Raw genomic sequence first — 20,961 nt, 5'->3', positions numbered from 1 at the left:
GAGACGGATAGACGCAGACAGAGGAGAGAGAGAAAGTGTGTGTTTCAGTGAGTGAAGTCAGTGAGCAGCGTAAACGACAACCAGTAGAAAGTAGAAACATTATACGGTGGTGCATGGAAAAGGAAAACAGGCGGCGCACGGCGCTAAGTTGCGCGGTTCGTGAATTGCGCCCCTTAATTGCTTCCATAAGAAGCTAGAAAGTGTCCTGTTTGGCACGATTGTTTGAGTTCGTAATTTCTTTCATTTTCACTATTTTATTTTTGAAAAAATAATAAAAATAAAAGAATACGTATATTTCTTTATATATTTTTAAAAATTAAATTTAATAACATTTTTATTTCAATTATTTTATTTTTTATTTATACATATAAAATTTTCGATCGTTACACCTATAAACTAATAATATATCTTTTCATGGTATTTTGATATGACATCATTAACAAATATAATTATAAAACTATTAATTCTATTTAAATTAAAAATATAATTGCTTTGAAATACTAACGAATAAATTATCAACTAATCCAAACATAATTTTATTTTCACACTATTTTTTTATGAAATTAAAAAATTAAATAGATGAGGGATAAATAATGATAAAATATTAATATTTTATTATTTTAATTTATGTATTCTTCTAAAATATTGTGCATTAAAAAAATATTAATTTTAGTAATTGGTTATACACTGCAATATGTATTCATTATTGCACACAAATTTTCTTAGTGGAAGAAAATCAATAATCACACCTAGTTGGTGTTAGTGATCTAAGCCAAACAGTCCTTTGCGACGTGCTTGCTACAGTGCGCCCTGCGCTCTGTAGTTTCGCCACGTGGAGTGAAAAAGAGGGGAAGTCCACAAAATGCAGCCTTATCTGAGTTGGAACACTTAAATAAGGGAGGTGGCATAGAGCGCAACCCCGCTCCGGTTATCATCATCTGCATGGAGGCGCACGATAGAAGATATCATTGGTGACTGTATCGGCCCATGACAACCGTTCGATCAGACCGTGCACAGACAACAATTGGATTCTCTCTCTTTCAGATTCCGCTAAAATCGCAATTCGACGTTCCATTTCCCTTTTTATTAGAAATAAAAATAAGTATATTGTCATAGAAAATTATTATTTTATCAATAAAATTATAATTAAATTACATCAACGCACCAAAAGTAGGTTTGACAACACAAAGCACATAATATCACTTATAAAATTATAAATAGAATTTTTAACTTGTAAATATAAAAATTAATTTTACTCAGACTCTCTCTGAAAATATCTAATTATATTTGTTATAAAAATTAAAATTATACTTACACTCTTATGAAATTCTACATTTATACCTGACCCTAATGAAAGGAAGTCGAGTGTAAATTATGATTTTTTTTAAAAAATTATAAATTTAATTTTAAATTTATTTAAAAAAGAGTATAATTTTATATTTTTAAATGAGGTCCTGATATTTATTAACCATAATCATAATTCCCATCAATACCTCCTTAGCGAAAAATATATATATATATATTAAAATACTTTTCGAAGTATATTATATTGACACTAAATCAATTAATGTACTTATAAATTTTTTAATGAAAGTGAAGTATTTTTTGCATGTAGACCTAATTTTGGGACTACACCATTTATGGGAATTTTGATTTATGAAACAACATATAAATAAAATAACAATTGACTTTGACGTCAAGATTATTTAAAAAGTATTAAAGCTGAGCATTTATGTCGTTGTATGCGTCGACGTGCTCTTTCTTTTTTAAAGTGATTGTACTATTAATTGAATATAAGTCAATTAGGATAAATATATATTTTTTAATTTTTTATTGATATTAAATAAATTTAGTGAATTTTAATTAAAAAATCTATTTAATAAATTAAAAAAATCATAATAACTAAACATAATTTCTCAAATTACAATACAAATGTATGGAAGCTTAGGACATGTGTGTGTGGTTATCCCAATATCTTGTAAGCCATCTCAAAATTTGTACTGTGGGCTTTGAGTTTAATGTGTAAATGGGTTGAGCCGAATGTCCGAAAGTGGGCTCCAATGATCCAAGTGAGTGGATTTCAGTACACCACTAAAGATGCTCATGGAGAGAAAAGGACATGGAAAGAAGTTGAAAGCGGTTGTCAATCTATTAAATTTCAATTTCAAGAAATCACACTTGTTGATGAAGATGAATTCACTTATGCTACATTGGATGGGAGATTTTTAATTGGAAAATGATGAATTTAGAAAAATAATTTCTTATATAATAAAATAGAATTTATAAATATAATTCAAACTGATAGATGAAAGATTTTTGAAATCCTTTTCTACTATAAAATTATTCAGACAAATTAAAAGAATTTGGTATTAGAGTTTGAAACCCCTACCCTACCTTCAGATTCACAAATCCAAATACAATGTTAAAATGAATATTAGTAGATTATCATAGAGTACTCGTAAAAGACAGTTTCTTAAAGTAATTATGATAAAACTACTGTGTGAGTGGTGTGTTATAATCAGAAATAGAGCGCGAAATACAATAGAGTCGAGCGTATAAAACATAATGCATACATAAGCAATTTGATCGTGCAAGTATATTTCTAAAACTGTAAAATCATATATAATCATAATCATAGTGTTCGGTTTCATATTTGGCCCATTTCTGAGATGGGCCGGAACATGGCAAATATTTATCTTGATTTGTTTTGGAAGTTTTTGTGGTGTTTTGAGATATTTTGAAACAGCGCCTCATTTATTTTTTGTCCAAAAGTTTACACTAATTATAGGCCCTACAACTAAAACAATTATGTACATACTCATACATATATATAAAAGAGACATGATTTGACAATGCACAGTAATTTTTATCTCCCGCTAAACAACATCGAACATACCATACTTATTTTATATTATCTCTAGAAACAAATCCAAATATATACACTATCTCTAACACATACTTATTTATTTTTGTTTTTCTCTCTCTATCTCCACAGAACAAACCAAAATAAGTCAAAAATGAGCCAAACATAATGAATATTTTTTTGTTTTTAAATTTTAATGTCATGACAATGGTGATATATTGTACATGCACAACCAATAATGTGACAACAACTTATGACCAATTAAAAAGGAATGGAAAAAAAGGTGTAGGAGAAATGAAGCATTGAAGATTTCTCACCTCCCTCCTAAAAATGATGGCCTCCAAAATTTAGCCTTTAAATTGAAGCAAAAGGCAGCAGATCCACCTAAAAACTGCACACTCTCCAGAATGATATAATCCAAACAGGGCTTCATCAAATTCGAATTAATCATATAATAAGTATAATACATTTATCATATAATTAATATATAGTATAGTTTAATTGATCAATCACATGATAAGTATACCATATTTACCGTACAATTGATTTTATTCTATCAAACTTAGTTTGACTGAATTTTTTTTCCTAATTTAGATAGAGATCGGTCAAATTTAAATTAATTATATAATAAGTGTAATATAAATATCATGTGATTAATGTATAATTCAATAAAATTAACCAATCACATAATAAATATATCGCACTTACTATACGAATAATAGCTAATTTGAGTGGGAATTTTGAGTCGTCTACTTGATTAAGATCTATTTGCATCTCAAATTTGCTGGTGAAGATCAAACTTCACAGCTCAGCAAACTTTATTAAAAAGGACATTCATGTCACACTGCTCCCTTCAATTCCCATTAATTTTTTCACACCCATGTCACTATTTTCCCTTTGTGTGATAACAACACTTGTCACTCATCCAATGTTTCTCTAAATTTTTAATTTTACTTATTTATTTATTTTTTCGTTGGGTTCGCTACTAGTAAAAAAATTTATTTTTTTAATTTTAAAAAATAAATAAAAATAAATTACATTGATACCCTTGAGACTAGACTTACTACATAAAAATTCTTTATCATTTCTGAAACTACAGCTACACCCCATACAAGGATGATGGTGTAATGTACTTAAGGGAGTCGTTGTGGATAATTTTGTCACTTAATAGGGGTTTAATTATAATTACAGTTACAACCTCACAAAATATATCTATAATTTTGCGGAGAGTAGAAGGTGTCAGTATATCTGCACCTAACCTCGTTGAGGTGTAAACATTATTTGCCCCAAAAAATAATTATGCATATTCCAATTTTTTAATAATTTATTTAAATGAGATTTTGATATATTTTAATTCAATATCTACTTACGGGGGATTAGATAGATTATTTATTTGAAAATTAATTTGTAAATGTGTGACGAGATCTTAGTTAATTTATATTTGAACCATGTTTGTTTGAAGTAAATCAATCGGAGAACAAGTGTATCACACGATTCATCATTTTTCCTAAATTATACACCAATCGCACGACGAATGTATTATAATTTTTATGTAATTAATTTAGTTCTGATCAAATTCGATTTGAATCATAATTTCCCTGATATCTAATTTATGCAATAAATTGAGATTTATGTAGTTATTTATTGGTACAACTTGTTGAAGATTGAATTGGGTTGTAAATAATGACATTTTTGTCATTTTCTCAAACCTACTATCGCCCCCGTGAAAATTCTATATTTGACTTTGTGGTCCTTCATTTGTGGATTATTACACGTTTGGCCACTTAACAAAAGTTAAAATGGAGATTATTGGAGTTCTAAGTTAGAATCAAGCATTAATGTCACTTTTTTAAGGTAGTGTACCCATTTTTTCATGATGACTAAAGGTGATATTTGCCCATACCAACTGCGGTCCATCATCATAGAATTAGACAAACGTGTGGTGGTTTTATTACACCTCAACTACACGAAAATTAATGAATATTAATCAAGAATACTTTAATTTTATGTAATAAAAGGACAAGAAAAATGGACTCCATCTCTTGATTGGCTTACGCTAACTCCTAAATTGAACCTAACCAACTATTTATTTCTTATTAAGATCCATATTTAACTTAGGTACTTGCTAACCCAACTATTTTAGTTATCAAAATATATTTTATTACATATTTTGACATTGACATTTATCTAAAGATCATATTGATTCACTTGCACAACAAATGCAATTCAACCATCCATTTTGATCATTTCAGACTTCCACGATGTTAATTATTTATCAAAGATTTTTGCTGGATTTACTTACATGATGCTGTTTAGATACAAATATATGAATTAAATCGAATCATAGTTTAATGTTAATTGCAACCTAATATACATCCGACTTGAAAAATTTTAACAAATTACATTTGATTGATTTTTGAATAAATTATATGACAAATGCAATATGATTTATATAGAATTTAAGAAAAGTGACCAATTTTATGACAATCCAAACTATTTGGAATTAAAATTCTATTGAATTCCTAATCTGACCGTATTTCAATACGGGTCGAGTTAGACTCGATTGATGAAGAAACTAGTGATCCATCTAGAAGTAGAACTTCCCAAAATACACACTCTCCCCCATGATTAGTGACAAAAATCTAGTCTTTATGCAATGTTTATCAATGTCCGAGAACGTAGATGAACACCCTGGTGAAGAGGGCAACTTCCACGTGTCGCGGCGCCATTGGCCGAGCCCAACTGTACATGGTATCCCAAGAAGACGCTAAACCCCCTCGCCTCGTGAGAATGATTAAATACGAACGGCAAATGCGCGGGCCAGCAGTTACTACTACTCTTCACTCCCATCCCACCATACTTTCTTCTCTCTCCTCCTCTCTCTCTCTAAAAATACACAGACACACACACACACAGTTCTTTTCTCTATCAACCCCTTTTTAATTTTCTTCAACCTTCGTCACATGTTGTTCACTTATAGCAGTACGTTGTCATTTACTCCCAATTGTTAGCGCTTTCATTCATACAGCGAAGAAATGGGGTTCAAGTAGAGAGAAAGGATGCGAGAAATTCTAGCTCCAGCTCTTTAACTTTGTTTTGTACTAGGTTTTGTGTCTATAGCTAGACGATGATGATCGTGCTGCTCTCTTTTTTCATAACTGTATGATATATCATGTATGTCACATGCTATTCATTGTTTGTTTTGCCTTGTTTTAGGTGATCATTTTTGGCCGGAAAATGGGGAAGAAAGGCGGCGGAGGCGGCTGGTTTTCGTCGGTGAAGAAGGTCTTCAAGCAATCTCCAAACAAGGAATTGCAGCATGAAAAAAAGGTTTGTTCTTTAGTTAGTATTCCTTGGTCACCTTTGAGTTTCTGTTCTAGGACAAAATTAAAGTAGTGAAATGTGAGTAGAATGTAGGAAGGAAAGCATTTTGTCAGGCTGTGATAATACCATGTTTGATTTGCACTTTTTCTTGAATTTCTGGGATAATTTAGAGGCCCAGATGATATAAGATCATTTCTTGATCAATGGCCTGGATTTGCATTCAGCAGTTGAGATTCTTGTTTCTTACAGTCCCATAATCATTGTTAATTAAGTGCCATTTTCTTTAACAATTTCTGACCATTGTTTTGTCCTATGCACTTCCCTTCATGACTGCATCGTCCAGCAGTAACAATGTCTGATCAAGCTGATCTATTTATGTATATATATACATCATCATCATCATCTGTTCATATACTCATAGCAAAAACTGGTGACTGATGGCTTTTCCATCATGAAACCACATTAAATACCTCAGATTTCAGATCATGTATGTATGTATGTATGTGTGTGTATGGTCCCCTATCAATAATGCCAAAACAAACAGCAGTTCTCATGTCATATTGCTTTCTTTACAACATGCCCATCACATCAAACTTCAAACCACATTCATCATCATGTGCTCCTCTTTGTTCAATCCCCATCCTTGCAACTCAGTTGCTGACTTTTTGCACGGCCCAGATAGATTAGGCCCCAGGAATTTTACTCTTGGAATTAACTTTGTGCATTACGCTTTAATCTTTCGTTTGATTTTGCACATTAAAAAAGCTGTTGATCTCGGACGATTCTTGCTTGTCATTGATGAGATCTTCTCAGAAGGAAACTGTCGAAAAATGGCATTATGAAGCACCGGAGGTCGTGTCCCTTGAGCATTTCCCGGCGGAGAGTTCTCCAGATGTGACGAATGGGGAGAGCATTCGTTCGTCTCCAGTGGCAGAGGATCAGAATCATGCTATGGCCGTGGCTGTGGCGACTGCAGCTGCGGCTGAGGCGGCTGTGGCAGCTGCTCAGGCTGCTGCTAAGGTGGTTAGATTAGCTGGATACGGGCGCCAGTCTAAGGAAGAAAGGGCTGCAACTCTGATACAATCTTATTACAGAGGATATCTGGTAAAAGAGTAGTCCTTTTTAACACAAACATTTGATATTTAAGGCCAAGTCCTGATCATATGACTCGACGTTGTAGGCTAGACGGGCTTTACGTGCTTTGAAGGGCTTGGTGAGGCTGCAGGCTCTTGTAAGGGGCCACAACGTGCGAAAACAGGCGCAGATGACAATGCGGTGCATGCAAGCGCTTGTACGCGTGCAGGCTAGGGTTCGTGCACGTAGGCTTCAAATTGCCCACGACAAGGCACGGGGAAAGTTGGAGGATGAGCAGAAAAGATTCAGACATGACGAAGAAGTTCAGAGGATGAGGAGTCGAACGAAGAAGCTTGAGAGTTGTGAGGAGTGGGATAGGAGGAACCAGAGTATGAGTAAAATCAGGGACAGTCCTGCAAGAAGATTACATGATTCGGAGATGAAGAGGGACAGAGCTCTTGCCTATGCTTCAGCCTATCAGGTTTTCTTTTGAAACTTTGATGCAATGTTTCTATTTCTGTGATGAAACCCAGACGAGGTTGTTAGATTTACAGTGTGATTGATGATGAGCAGCAACAGCAAATGATGCATTCTGATATGAATGATGAAAATGTGGAGTTGTATGACGAGGGGACGGACAAGTCAAAGTGGGGATGGAACTGGCTCGAGCGGTGGATGGCGGCTCAGCCCTACCATCCACGGCCCGTGGTGGCGCGTGAGAACACCACCACCGATAACATGTCCGAGAAAACAGTTGAAATGGATTTGATCATGCCATTGGGGTCGGAGAATGTTAACATGGGCCGACTCAGCGGAGACTACATCGAATCAAGCCCATATACATCTCGACAGCCACGACGATCGGGCCTGGATGACGCCCCTAGCTACATGGCCCCAACTCAGTCTGCAAAAGCAAAAGTCCGAATTCAAGGCCCAGTCAAGCAACGGAGCCCACCAGGAGCCCAATGGAACTCATCGACAAAGAGGGGTAGTGTTATTGGGTTGGGCTACGAGTCGTCGAGCTCAGGTGGAGGTACAACAACATATCTGGCCCAAAGAAGCCCAAACCCAAAAGAAAACAATCGTGGGCCTGGGAAATGGATGCGTAGCCCGGAATCAAGCAGTGAGGATCGGGCCGTGGCTTGGAGACATAATTTTGGGTGAATTTTTCTTTTTTCCCATGAAATTGTGTGGTTAAGTGTATTGTGTGTTAATACTTTGTCTATTTAATAGTTTTGTGTGATAAATAATAATGTTGTGAACATATTTAAAGGATGGGTATCTGTTGTGTTGTTATTATGTTTGTTAAATTTGCATCGTCTTTTCTTATTTTGGAAGAATTTTCAGCTGCAAATTAAATTATTGTAAAAATCTCTTATTTGTTTCGAGCTAAGTTAATCTCATTAATTTCTATATATGCAAGATTAGTTAAAATTATCATTTTTACTAGAGAGACACCTTTCTTTTTTTCTTTTTTTTAAAAAAAATTCATGTTCATTTTCCTTTATTTCATCGACTTTTCTAATACTCGACTCATTATAACATGTATATTATGATTCAAAATTATTTGGATTAAAAAATATTGGACGATTCTTGAAATTTATATACACAATTGTAAAGATTATATATATAATTGAAAATACTACCCATATAGATTGTTCACGCAATAATGTGTGTGGAGGGTATATTTTCATCATTATAATAATTTTTTAATTGTAAAATATTTATTTAATTTATAATAAGTCAATCGGATGTAAAGACAAATTTTTATTCAATTTTTTATTTGATATCAATAAATTTAATAAATTTTTAATTAATGAATAGATTTATTTGTTGGACGGAAACAAACAATAGGGATACTATATTAAACTTTTTAAATTATAGAAAGTTTTTAGGGAAGGACAGTATATCTCTTATGGAATATGATTGCAAGGGATACAATTAATTTTTACCATATTTTGGTCCATCTTTTAAAAATAAAATAAATTAAATTTGAAAACTTGCCAAACTAAAACACAAGAAAGTCGTTTTTTGACCCATAAATTACGAGGAATTTTAGGACAAATGGGGTGGTAACGCAATCGCATTCGTAGGCATAGGATCATGTAATCATATGGCAAAATATCAATGTGGCTCAGTCGTTGTGTCTGTGGAGCACCGTGTTCCCGCCCACATATTGGCCATCCAATAAGTGACACGTGTCTGACCTCAGTCTTCAGCCACCTGTCGATCGCCATCACTGCCAGTTTCACGAACTATGTCTGACTATGTAAACCCACCACCGGACCCACTGATTTCTCTTTTTTCGCGCTTTCACCGGATCCTATACATTGTGCCTTCAAGTTTTCGTTTCTTCTTTTTTGGCCTCTGTTGCAAATCATCACTGATTCTTTGCTTCTGCAGTCGGCTCTTTCTCTCTCTCTCTACTCTCTCTCATGGAGACTCTGCAGATCATCCCGTCAAGAACTGTTGGCCCCGGATTGAGAGAAAACAGCGTTTCCAGTTCTTTTAGTAGTGTTAGGCAAGTGGGATTTGCTTCGTTGTTGTTTAGGAACAGAAAGGTTCAATCTTTTTGTATTAGAGCAAGATCATTCACTGAGGATAGAAATGAGGAGGATCTTATCAGTAGAAGTAGTAATAGTGCTCAAAATGAGGAACGAGACGAGCTTCTTTTATTGGGAACCGAGAGAGATAGTTCTGGCTCCGTTGTTGGGTTTCAGTTGATTCCGCACTCTGGTAATAGAGATAATGAATAGTTTCAATCCATTTTCATGTTTTTCTGTTTATTTTTTGCAACCTTTTGCCTTCTTGTGCTTGATGGTTGTTTTGTGCATGTGATTTTGTTCTAGAATAGAACATCTATTATTATTTGTGTGGTACATTCATGATGTGAATTAGGTGCTTCTTGATTGTCGAAGATAAGTGAAACAGAGGTGTTTGGTTATAAGGTTCTTTCATTCAGTTCTCGTTTCTTGTTTGTCTTTCTGATATTGACAATCTCTCTCCGTCTCTCGCCCTCGGCTCTCTTGTGGGGTGAACTTATGGATGTATTTTTAGAGACTAGAATACCTTCTCTTTTGGGAATTACAGACTAGATGTTATCGCTATTTCTTTATTGTGATTTTTGTATTTTAGGACTATCGGCTTTGTAGGTGTATATAAGATTAGTGGAAGTGATGAGCAGGAAAAGAAAACTCCTCTTTGACAGACGGCGGCTCGTTTCCTGAGTGTAATAGTTTGGTTCTTAAGTTTGGGAAAGGAAAAGAAAAATGGGACTTGGGATTATTCAAAATGTTATGAATTGAATATGTGAACAAATTTTTTATGTTGATTTAGCTGTGTGGTGGACTTTTTGTTTCTCTAACAAACATGTGTATTGAGGTCATTTGCATGAGTTTTTTTTCCACGGAATAGTGAGGCAAGTTCTAAGTACAAGTTTATCTAATGTCAGCAATCAGCCATGAGAAAATCCTGGAAACTCGAGAAATTGTAACTAATTCAGTGGATGAGCTGGCTGAAAACGTTGAAACAAGTGATCAAGCTTCAACCAGGACAACCTACAATGTCATTTTTGTAACTGCTGAAGCAGCTCCATATTCAAAGACCGGAGGCTTGGGAGATGTTTGTGGCTCTTTACCTATAGCAATGGCGGCACGGGGGCATCGTGTAATGGTTGTCTGTCCAAGATATTTGAATGGAAGTCCATCAGATAAAGCATATGCCAATGCTGTTGAACTGGAACAACGGAGCCAGATCTATTGTTTTGGTGGTGTGCAGGAGGTCGGATTCTTTCATGAATTCAGGGCTGGAGTTGATTGGGTAAAACCATTGACATCTCAGTGCTGTTACCCGGAAGAAGACGGCCATTCTCCATCCTCCCTACCCCAATACAAAAAGAAAAAGAAAAAATAAACACTCATAGAAAGAAAAAAAAGAAGAAGTATCGGTTGTTATCTTTCCTGAAATTGTTCACCGTGGGATAAGGATTGCCTTCTGAAAATTGAAAGAAAAAATTATCCATCCGTTAGTTATCTTCCTTAATTGTTTTATTTGTTATCATTGTAACATTTGTTCTATTTTTCAGGTCTTTATTGACCACCTTTCATACCAGCGACTGGGAACTCCATATGGCGATACTTTTGGTGCTTTTGGTGATAATCAGGTAAATGATTGGTTCTCTTCGATGGAGAAACTAACTGATTGTTTGACAACAACGGCATATTGTTGATATTTTGTTCTCTTTTTGGCCAAACAGTTCCGGTTCACTTTGCTTTGCCATGCTGCTTGTGAAGCTCCTTTAGTGCTGCCACTAGGAGGATTTAATTATGGAGAAAAGTGCCTCTTTTTGGCAAATGATTGGCATGCTGGCCTAGTTCCTGTGTATGTGACTAATATTTGCTTTCATTTTCTGGATGATTCCTGCTTAAAGTCTCTCACCATAGGCAATTACTAGTTAGTGATATGTTGTTGCAGTGAGAAAGCTCATTGCATACGATCCTTCATGTGCTGGGGTAATTAAACTTCTTGAAAAGAATTTAAATGTATTAACGCATGATCTATAAGCATATCTGGACGTAAGGTTGATTTTATAGTTTTCTTTTCTTTCTTCTCACGGAGCACGGGACTCATGAATTCATTCTCTGTTTTCCACTTCATGATGAAAAAAGGGATTCAGGTTTCAACAACTGTCATGTTGGTTAATATTGCTTTATTAGCAGTCATCTACTTTTTGCCATGTCGATAAAGCTGGATGTGAGTACTGATATTCATCTGTCCATAATTTCAGACTCTTAGCAGCCAAGTATCGTCCATGTGGTGTATACAAGGATGCTCGGAGTATCATTGTAATACATAACATAGCCCATCAAGTAAGATCCTTTTTCTTTCTCTGAATCTACCGGCTGTAATTGTCTTGAGTAAGATACAATTTTAATAGCAATTCTCATATCTCTTACAGAGGGAAGGGGAAGGACTCTCTTAAATTATGACTTTTTATGCACCCTATAGAAACTCTAGTACCTTTTATCAATTGAAGGTATCGGAATACAATAATACACTTGTGTAGTATGGTTCAAAGTTCAAACTAGCGACAATTTCTTCTGTAACTTCTGAAAATGTAGTCAAATTAACTTTGGTTATCCATAGGATGTTGTAATGATGCATAACGAGAATACGTGCTTAATTTCTAATAATGAATAGCAATGATGCATGATTCATTTCGTCAACAGGGAGTAGAGCCCGCAGCTACATATAGGAATCTGGGAGTGCCTGGTGGGTGGTATAAGGCGCTGGAATGGGTGTTTCCCCCCTGGGCAAGGACACATGCTCTAGACCCTGGTGAAGCCGTCAATGTTTTGAAAGCTGCAATTGTCACATCGGACAGGATAGTGACGGTTAGCCAGGTAAATTTCAATACAAGAAGTGTGATGCTGAGTATTCTTATGTTATGAAAGATAAGGAGTTACGGGGTTATAGACAACCAGCACTCAGTTTTCAGATGTTGCAAGAAACCTTTGAGAATTGTCAATACTTGGACCTGGGCTGCACATATAAACCCCAAACAACTCATCATACTCCTGTTCCTCTCGATTTTTGTTATAGGGTTACTCCTGGGAAATAACAACGCCTGAGGGTGGATATGGGTTACATGAGCTCTTGAGCAGTCGTAGTACAGTTTTAACTGGTAAGTTTTCTTGTTTGGTGTCTGGATTTGTATTCATTTATGTTCTAGATACATAATTCTCCACATAAAGAACACATAACTTGGTCAGACTCCCAGATCCGTTTTTCTCAATTCTCTATTTCGCTTCTTTTTCCATTATTAACTGGTCCAATGCATGTTGATTTTGCTCAAAGATAACATGTACTCATGCAGGAATCACAAACGGAATTGATTGCAATGAGTGGAATCCATCTAGAGATGAGCATATTGCTTCTCAGTACTCTGTTCATGACCTCTCAGGAAAGGTGGGTTTCTCCAAAGTAACTTATTACTATCAATTTTGCTTTCAGAAATGCTTTTTAGCTTATTGATAAACACCATATCCCAAAAAATTGACTTACATATACTCATGATTCAGCGTTTCCTGAGGTACTGCCATTGGTTGTTACTGTTACTATTCTCTAAATCTTGCTTCCTGTCATTGCAGCTTGAATGCAAGATTTCACTGCAAAAAGAACTCGGCCTTCCCGTTCGATCTGATTGTCCTCTGGTAAGAACTAAGAACATAATCATGCTATTCTTTGATTAGATAATTGGAGTACTTTTCTGCTGATGAAGGATTCTAAAAGTCAACTTTCCATAGATTGGGTTTATTGGGAGACTCGACTACCAGAAAGGCATTGACATTCTTCTTTCAGCTGTCCCAGATCTAATGCATGAAGATATCCAACTTGTGAGTTGCCTTTTCGCCAATGTTTCGTAGACGTGTGTGATGTTTTAAGAGTTAGTTCTGTGATCTGTTCAAGTTGCAGATATTATTTCTTCGTTTCCTCTTTCTCTTCAAATAGCAAACTTGGTTAATTCATCCAATTGTAATGAGAAACATGTGCAATTCCATTTAAGTTTTAATCCCTCAAAGCAAGTTTCTTCTGTCTTTCAGGTAATGCTTGGGTCAGGAGAGAAACAATATGAAGACTGGATGAGACATTTAGAGGGCATTTACAAAGACAAGTTCCGGGGTTGGGTTGGGTTCAATGTTCCGATTTCTCATAGGATTACGGCAGGGGAATTCTAGTTTTAGATTCCACTTACCTTTACAACGACTATGTAATGATGTGAAGAATTTTGCAGCTGCGACATACTGATAATGCCATCAAGGTTCGAACCATGTGGTCTAAATCAGTTGTATGCAATGAGATATGGCACCATTCCTGTTGTTCACCACACGGGGGGACTTAGAGTGAGATCACAGAACCTAAACCTCGACACTTTCCTTTGATCACATAGGGAAATGTGCTAACGTAGTTCTCTGTACTAATCAGGACACTGTCCAGAATTTCGACCCATATGCGAACGAAGGCATTGGTGAAGGTACAGGGTAAGCTCAACTACTTAGGCATCTTCTTACTGAAATTTCGTGTATAATTCAACATGGATCCCTCATTAAATCTTCAGAAAACCAGGTCTACTGTCTTGTGCTTATGATAATTTCTTGGCTGTTAACAGGTGGACGTTTTCTCCTCTAACAAAAGAAAATTTACTGGCAGTAAGTTCCCATCTCATGAGTTTTGACTGTGCAATCGTTAATGGTTGAATAAACTCATTAGCACGATGCTATTTTCTTAGTCATTTCATCGTTGACTTGAAATCTACATTTCTGCAGGCACTAAGAACAGCTGTTTGGACATACAAAGAGCACAAGTCCTCTTGGGAAGGACTAATGAAGCGTGGAATGGAGAGGGACTTTTCATGGGACAGCGCAGCAACTCAATACGAGCAAGTTATTGAGTGGGCTTTTATCGACCCCCCTTATGCTGGCTAAGCCAAGAGTGAACAAGAAGCATCAGCAGCTGAGAGGGCCGCTTTTGCAATAAAGCTCGTCAGACCAGAGCAAGACATGCACAGAAAAGGCACGCCATATTGTCAATGGTGATCCTTGCATGAAGTTCTTTTGCAGAAGTGCAAGACATGAAAAGTTATGTTCTTTCATTCTTTGGGGTCTTGTAGACTTAAACGTGGAATTCCTTCCAATATTAACTGATTTATTCTTTTCTTAGCCACTCTATGGTCTTCTGTGTGCCGCTTGAGTGGACGCAGTGCACAAAACTTTCTGAGACCAACTCTGTTGCTCGATGACGATTTGATTTCCCTGATTTTGATTTTTGTTTGGATTGAACTTGACCAAGATCGAAGTTAACTAGATTACACATGTATAAGAATTCCCATATTTGATTTTGGCTTTTCAAAATGAGAGGGCTCCATTGCAAATTTGTGAAATCTATCGGACCGTAATTTGACCGAAGTTTCAATCCCACATCGTTTCTACGTTAGGAAGTTGGCGGAGCAGGAAAGAGTAAAGAGAAGAGGAGATGATTGATGCCACTCATCTTTGCGCTTGGGGCAATGACGCAGCTAGTGAGGTTCTAACCGAGGCGCGTCTATTGCTGGTTGAAAACTATTTCCAAACCCCCTCTTGGGCCTGGGCTCGCCCCTGGCCCTCGAGAATTTCTGGAAGGGCTCCCTCTAACCCAGGGTAAAGCCCTACAATTCCCAGTTTCAAGTTATTTCTCCATCGTGCATTCCAGCGGTAGCTGTTTTCATTATAATAGTGGAGTTTGCATTAAGACATTATGATTCAGTCTTGATATATCTGAAACTGTGCCGAGTTTGGCCGTAAGGGGATAAAAGCGCCCATCACCACACCATAGATTCAAATTGTAGGCTTCCACCGGTTGAAAAATAATGCAGCAACATGGAGATTATGGTACATCTAAATATACCCCTGTGCTTAGATAAGTTATGTATGCTCATCAGCTACAGCTACTATACAGTAGAATAGTTTGACCATTGTAACAAAACTGGAACCGGAACATTAATAAAAATCATGTAATTGTAATATAAAGTTTTGCAAGTTGAGGAACGATCAACGACGGGTGCACGGAGAGAGTAGGTGGTATTAACCACATGGAGTAAGCTTCTTATTGCCTGCGCCACGAGGGTTGTCATCCTTCCAGTCGTCCCAGGCCCTTGCCTTCTCTTGGGCAGCGTCATCATCCTCATCACCTGGCCTCGACTGCCTGTTATCCTTGTACCATGATGAGTTAGCTTCCTCGATAACCTTGGCGGTCCTTTCTTGCCATTTATTCATAATCTCCATCTCCTTTAGGCCAGCTTCCTCTATGCTCATTGTTGGTAATCTGTCAAAGCAGGATTTCAGTGGGATTTACACAGCTGCATCTCCTTCATACAACTACCAGCAGTTCCATCTTTTTGATATTGTGTTCAGTTTTATAATTTAACTAACATACCGGTAGTGAGGCTGGAAAACTTGAGCGGCAATTTTCTCCCTCTCGCTTGTTGGGTTTTTCCCCACAAGGCTTGCTGGTCCAAATATCATTGGCTGGTGTTTGTGTTCATGAAACTGCGAAACTTTTGCTCTACCCTCCAAAACATCTTGAGCAAAAGTAGCACACGTGATCGGAGCTGCTGGTTTTGTATATCGCACTCTTGCTGAAGCATCACGATGCCAGGCTTCTGCTTTCTTAGCGCGCTCATCAAGAATAGACTGGGAAAGTTCATTCTCTCCTTCCTGAAAAAGAAGGATGCTATTAGAAGTTGCACCTTTTATTGCAAGGTTACGCTGATATCAGCAGTTCTATCTGCTTCTTGATGTTTTATTCTGAATGTATACTCAATTATTGACAACGAAAACCAGAGAGGCATATATACAAAAGCCATACTTGAAAGTTGTACTGGAAAATGTCTCTCTGGAATCAAAATTGCAAGAAACACAAATGATGCTAGGATTTTTAATATATACTGGATGGAACATGTATAACACAAAATGATAAACTACAACACAAGAATTTTGATACCTGTGACTGCCTTTCCTTAACAACTAGCAGCATCTCTTCCTCTTTCTTCAGCATTTCCAGCAGATCCAATGCCTGGAATATACAAGTGGCAAAATTGTTATTTATACTGGCGGATGATGAAGTTTGAGAAGGGGGGAAAAAGAACGAAAAAAGATTGTGGCTGACAGAGATGACACCATGATCTCAAACCAACCTTACAAAGTGCCAATGAGATGGTGGTCAGCCATGCCTGAAAAGAACAACAGTCATTATTTAAGAAATTCATAGACAGACATGGAGGAGTAGATGGATTAGCATCCCATACATTATAGTGTCACAGTTTTGAATCAGTCATAGAAAGTTGAAAGCAAGCAGGAGTATGTCATTTACATAAAATAAATAAGGTATATTTATCGATAAAAGGACTCATATGGAAACTAACCTCCCTTTCCTCTTCTCCGTCATCATCCTCCGTATCCTCTTCCCCTGCCTCAACAGGCGTAGATAATGCAGATGCTCTAGTAGAACGCCCACGCCGTTCCTTTCGTTCCTTTATTTCAAGCAATTTTGACTCAGCAGCTTTCTGCCGCTTGAAGCGAGCAATCTGAAGTAACTCAGAACAATTAGAGGCATACCATAGTAGTTACAGCTCCAACAAAGTTTACGGCTTTGGCAGCAATGAGGAGTAGGACTTTGAAGTAACCCTCGAGCTTAGAATATGAAGTCAGAAACAGAATTAACCTAAATTGGTATTCATTCTACCTTCTTAGCTCTGCGATCAGCGAAGGTACCACCCGCAGCTCGTGCAGATGATTCTAGTTCCTCTTCGGGTACAAGCTCCATGGCCTCACAGAATGAGATAAATTCCTGGTGGTATGGCCACGTGAGATCAATACATACAATATCAGTACCTTGTCGAGACATCTTTGCACCGGAGCCAGAAACAGAAAGATAACAAGGATAACACCCTTAAACATATTCCCACAAGATATTAGTACCTTTAACTTGGCCTGTGAAGCTTTAAGAATTCTAATCCTGTCCTCTTCAGTGATTTTCTCTGTTAGCTCACCAAGACAATATGGCACCTGTATTAATCATCATGACCAAAATTTTTAGCGCAACAGAGTGTGCTTTGATTATTTTTTAACGGTAAAAGATAAACAAAATTTTTCTTCAACTAGAAATTCAACCCCATGAAACATTCATCCAAAATAGGCCAAACAAATACATAATTGACTAAAAAAATAAGGCAAAGAGACATAAACAAGATAGAAAGAACAAACATTCGAGTTATCACGTTCGAACAAATTATGAGTTTTAGTTGTCATACTTGGACAAATCATGATTTTCTGAAAGTTAGCTTTTTTAAGTTATGAACACAAGAACAATACGGGCTGTTATACAGTTAGCTCTTCAACGATTACTGGTGCAAGACCAAACATGAAATCTCAATTTTGAAGTTGTAAATTTACTAGCTATATACATTATACTACGAAGCCTAAGCTTTCTTCCTCTCATGCGATTAAGACCAAATGATAGTAATCAGATTTTGCTCGCTATATACCAATATATCAAATAATTTAAGTAAAGTACTCTACGCTTTCTTTCCCAATTTAGATACAACTAGAAGCTTATAAAAAACCTGCCGAATCATTAAAATATGCAGATAGCAAGTCTCACACTAATCATATTCCTTCAAAAACAGAATCAGAAATAAGACTCACGAGAAGATATTTGAGATTAGTAGTGCTGATATCCTCCTTCGTCTCATTAGCCGAAAACAACCCTAGTTTTCCAATCATTTCCTCGCATTTCTTCAACAGTTCGCAACCTTTCTTCACAGTATCCTATAAAATCAACAAAAACAATCAGTAGAATAAAAAAGTAAACAAAAACGAAACATGTGACTTCCAACAAACGAAAAATAAATAAAAACTAAGGGCCAAAATACCTGATCGACGGATGAGTCGGAGGCGGCTTGGTGAATTTTTCGAGCCTGCTCGAAAAGAACTGGCAGAGACATTTCCTCCATAGTTAATTCCACCATAGATTTTGATTGAAATATTGAAATCCAAGAGATTTGATTAGGGTGAGATTGATATCTGAAAGACGTTTAGGGAAATCAGAGAAGGTGCTAGTAAAAGTAAATCGTGCGCCACCGGCGTATGTTAGAGAGATCCGTCGAGCCTTTCCGTGTGGTGACTTGGAGCGTAGTTAAGGTGTGAGCGGGTTGTCGGCTCGGAGGTTATTTTGGACCTTTTATTTGATTTGGAAAGCCAATGAAGAAAGCTCAGTTCCAATGGGCTCATCAATCAGTTTGTTGGCACATTTCAATCAATAGGCTCTATTAAGCCCAACAACTATTGGGCTTAATTCATCTGTTGCTGGCCCAATAAGACCTAATGTTTCAGTATGGATAGCCCACAACTCATATTGGGCCCAATTCCCACTATTTATACATAATTTTCGCTAGATTAAAATCATAAGTACTCATAAAAGATGTTGAATGCAGGAAATGTGCTTTCGCCTACAAATAAGTCAATTCATTAGTCAAAATTCATCGAATTTGCTGATATTAATAAAAAAAATAAAAAATAACTCCATATTTACCCTCGACTGACTTACTATTGATTTATAGCAGGTAAAATAAATGAGAAGGTATATATCTTCACCGTGATAACGGTAATTTATTCTGAAAAAATTATTCGACCTGCATTAAGTTAGTTTTAAGTCAATAAAGGATAAATATCAATTTTTATTAAGTTTTTTTTTTTTTTGTTAACATCAACAACTTTAGTGCATTTTGACTTATAGGGGACTTATTTGTTAGGGGTGGTAGATGTAATTTTTCAAGCCATAGAGTGTCTATGTGTAATTACACCAAACTTTAGAGGGTGGAATATAATTTTCTCTTTTCGCCAGATTAAAATCATATGTACTCAAAAAGATATTGATGCATTAATTCTAAATTTTTATAATTATTAACCTAAAACAATAATATAATTTAAATCAAGAACACGAATTGAACTAGCATTTAGTAATTTCATTTTTCGGTACAAAAAACATCTAATGTACAATACTATTACAGATATGAAACATGTAACTACGGTGCACTAATTTATCATCGTGCAAATGTATTGTATACCACCACTGATAAACATCAAAGTAAAAAAAACATCCACTTGTCAAGAGTTCCAACGAATACACTCCGACAATCAAATCAGTAATGAATCTAAAAGTCGAAGTTTATATATATCAGTATAAAAATGACATACGGATAGTACTGTTAATAAGTTTTGATCAAATAATATAGTATCCATTAAATTTTATTGGATCACACTATATGTTGAACCTCTAAAAGTCATGAGCTAAATGAGTCGAATAAATGTATCTAAATATCTTTAATATAAAATATGTGAATCATCGATCCTGTTAGGATATTCTTAATTACAAAGAGGTAATTGGGATGGGAAATTAGTGGATTTTATTAATATCACTAGCTATACTTACAAAGTCCAAAACATTACCAAAAAAAACAAGTAGCAATTATTCTTCATACATGTGTTTGCTTTGAATGCAATCCAATTGTGGGATTCCAGCCTTGTCAGAGATTCCAAGGGCAGATCTTCACATTTAAATATAAATAAGAGACCACAAATAATACTGTACTTTGTTTTTGTTTCCAATAAACTATACTTGAAAAATTGGCCAATAAGTTTGAAGATTTGCTCAGCTTTAATCCAGCAAACCCCCTTCTTTACAGGTTTCAGCAAAGGGGGCAGGGCAACTTCAAGAATTTGTGTATCAATGCTTTCACCAATCATCATCACTAATGTAAATCCACATATCTCTTTGGGCCCATTGCAACATGATGGTTTCTTGGCGGGCATCCTTAGAAATTTTTGTTCAAATTAGATTTCGTCAAATTAAATTAATATAAAATAAATGGATGACTTACAGCTCCAAGTCAAGAACTTAGGGATTAGCTGAGGCAACATCTTAGGAAGGGTTGGTGGGAATTTTCAGGTTTGGTTGTGCAAATCTTGTTGCTTTGGGCCATGGGAAAGATTTTATTTTTCTTTTAAAAACAAGGTCTCGTGATCCATAATTCTAGGGGGTGTCTATATTTGTAGCCTAAAATTGATATTGTGGTCCATCTCAATATTTTATTTATTTTTCTTTTT

General features: G+C 36.0%; 4 protein-coding genes across 5 annotated transcripts in view; 2 read left to right on the top strand and 2 right to left on the bottom strand.

Moving 5' to 3' along the window:
* The window catches only part of LOC105160353 (nicotinamide/nicotinic acid mononucleotide adenylyltransferase-like), a 17,037-nt gene extending 11,445 nt beyond the window's left edge, over positions 1 to 5,592 (bottom strand). Inside the window, exon 1 of the mRNA XM_020693493.1 lies at positions 5,554 to 5,592. Within this exon, the coding sequence (XP_020549152.1) occupies positions 5,554 to 5,592 (39 nt within the window). The remainder of the gene's footprint in view (positions 1 to 5,553) is intronic.
* LOC105160338 (protein IQ-DOMAIN 1) lies at positions 5,679 to 8,536 on the top strand. 2 transcript variants are annotated; one of them, XM_011077669.2, is made up of 5 exons: positions 5,679 to 5,845; positions 6,080 to 6,193; positions 7,001 to 7,291; positions 7,368 to 7,742; positions 7,835 to 8,536. In XM_011077669.2, exons 2-5 carry the CDS (start codon positions 6,101 to 6,103, stop codon positions 8,423 to 8,425), a joined length of 1,350 nt encoding a protein of 449 aa, XP_011075971.1. In that variant the 5' UTR covers positions 5,679 to 5,845; positions 6,080 to 6,100; the 3' UTR covers positions 8,426 to 8,536. The 2 variants fall into 2 exon arrangements, with proteins under 2 accessions (XP_011075971.1, XP_011075970.1); XM_011077668.2 differs by having other exon boundaries at positions 5,680 to 5,968.
* On the top strand, positions 9,560 to 15,171 carry LOC105160337 (soluble starch synthase 1, chloroplastic/amyloplastic). Its single transcript, XM_011077667.2, has 15 exons — positions 9,560 to 9,997; positions 10,713 to 11,080; positions 11,346 to 11,423; positions 11,517 to 11,641; positions 12,048 to 12,129; positions 12,490 to 12,663; positions 12,863 to 12,944; positions 13,137 to 13,228; positions 13,411 to 13,473; positions 13,567 to 13,656; positions 13,864 to 13,988; positions 14,055 to 14,163; positions 14,246 to 14,301; positions 14,430 to 14,469; positions 14,587 to 15,171. The coding sequence occupies exons 1-15, from the start codon at positions 9,697 to 9,699 to the stop codon at positions 14,743 to 14,745; spliced, it is 1,944 nt and encodes a 647-aa protein (XP_011075969.1). The 5' UTR covers positions 9,560 to 9,696; the 3' UTR covers positions 14,746 to 15,171.
* Positions 15,603 to 18,988, bottom strand: LOC105160336 (PP2A regulatory subunit TAP46). The gene is made up of 9 exons (XM_011077666.2): positions 18,729 to 18,988; positions 18,502 to 18,624; positions 17,776 to 17,862; positions 17,540 to 17,644; positions 17,220 to 17,381; positions 16,992 to 17,027; positions 16,799 to 16,870; positions 16,232 to 16,512; positions 15,603 to 16,120 (listed from the first exon to the last, which is right to left on the bottom strand). The coding sequence occupies exons 1-9, from the start codon at positions 18,822 to 18,824 to the stop codon at positions 15,880 to 15,882; spliced, it is 1,203 nt and encodes a 400-aa protein (XP_011075968.1). The 5' UTR covers positions 18,825 to 18,988; the 3' UTR covers positions 15,603 to 15,879.

This window comes from Sesamum indicum, linkage group LG4 (genome assembly GCF_000512975.1).
Source record: "Sesamum indicum cultivar Zhongzhi No. 13 linkage group LG4, S_indicum_v1.0, whole genome shotgun sequence".
Classification (NCBI taxonomy): domain Eukaryota; kingdom Viridiplantae; phylum Streptophyta; class Magnoliopsida; order Lamiales; family Pedaliaceae; genus Sesamum; species Sesamum indicum.
Note: the sequence above shows the minus strand (reverse complement) of the source record. Positions and strands in the feature narration are given on the sequence as shown.

Bases quoted from the DNA above. Each gene is read 5' to 3' on its own strand.
- LOC105160336 (XM_011077666.2), bottom strand. From the start codon at position 18,824: ATGGTGGAATTAACTATGGAGGAAATGTCTCTGCCAGTTCTTTTCGAG. The intron at 17,863-18,501 runs GTGAGTCTTATT...TGATTAATACAG, and splicing joins CTAATCTCAAATATCTTCTC to GTGCCATATTGTCTTGGTGA. The intron at 17,382-17,539 runs GTAGAATGAATA...GAGTTACTTCAG, and splicing joins CTGATCGCAGAGCTAAGAAG to ATTGCTCGCTTCAAGCGGCA.
- LOC105160337 (XM_011077667.2), top strand. From the start codon at position 9,697: ATGGAGACTCTGCAGATCATCCCGTCAAGAACTGTTGGCCCCGGATTG. The intron at 13,657-13,863 runs GTGAGTTGCCTT...TCTGTCTTTCAG, and splicing joins TGCATGAAGATATCCAACTT to GTAATGCTTGGGTCAGGAGA. The intron at 14,164-14,245 runs GTGAGATCACAG...TGTACTAATCAG, and splicing joins ACCACACGGGGGGACTTAGA to GACACTGTCCAGAATTTCGA.
- LOC105160338 (XM_011077669.2), top strand. From the start codon at position 6,101: ATGGGGAAGAAAGGCGGCGGAGGCGGCTGGTTTTCGTCGGTGAAGAAG. The intron at 6,194-7,000 runs GTTTGTTCTTTA...AGATCTTCTCAG, and splicing joins AATTGCAGCATGAAAAAAAG to AAGGAAACTGTCGAAAAATG. The intron at 7,743-7,834 runs GTTTTCTTTTGA...GATGATGAGCAG, and splicing joins CCTATGCTTCAGCCTATCAG to CAACAGCAAATGATGCATTC.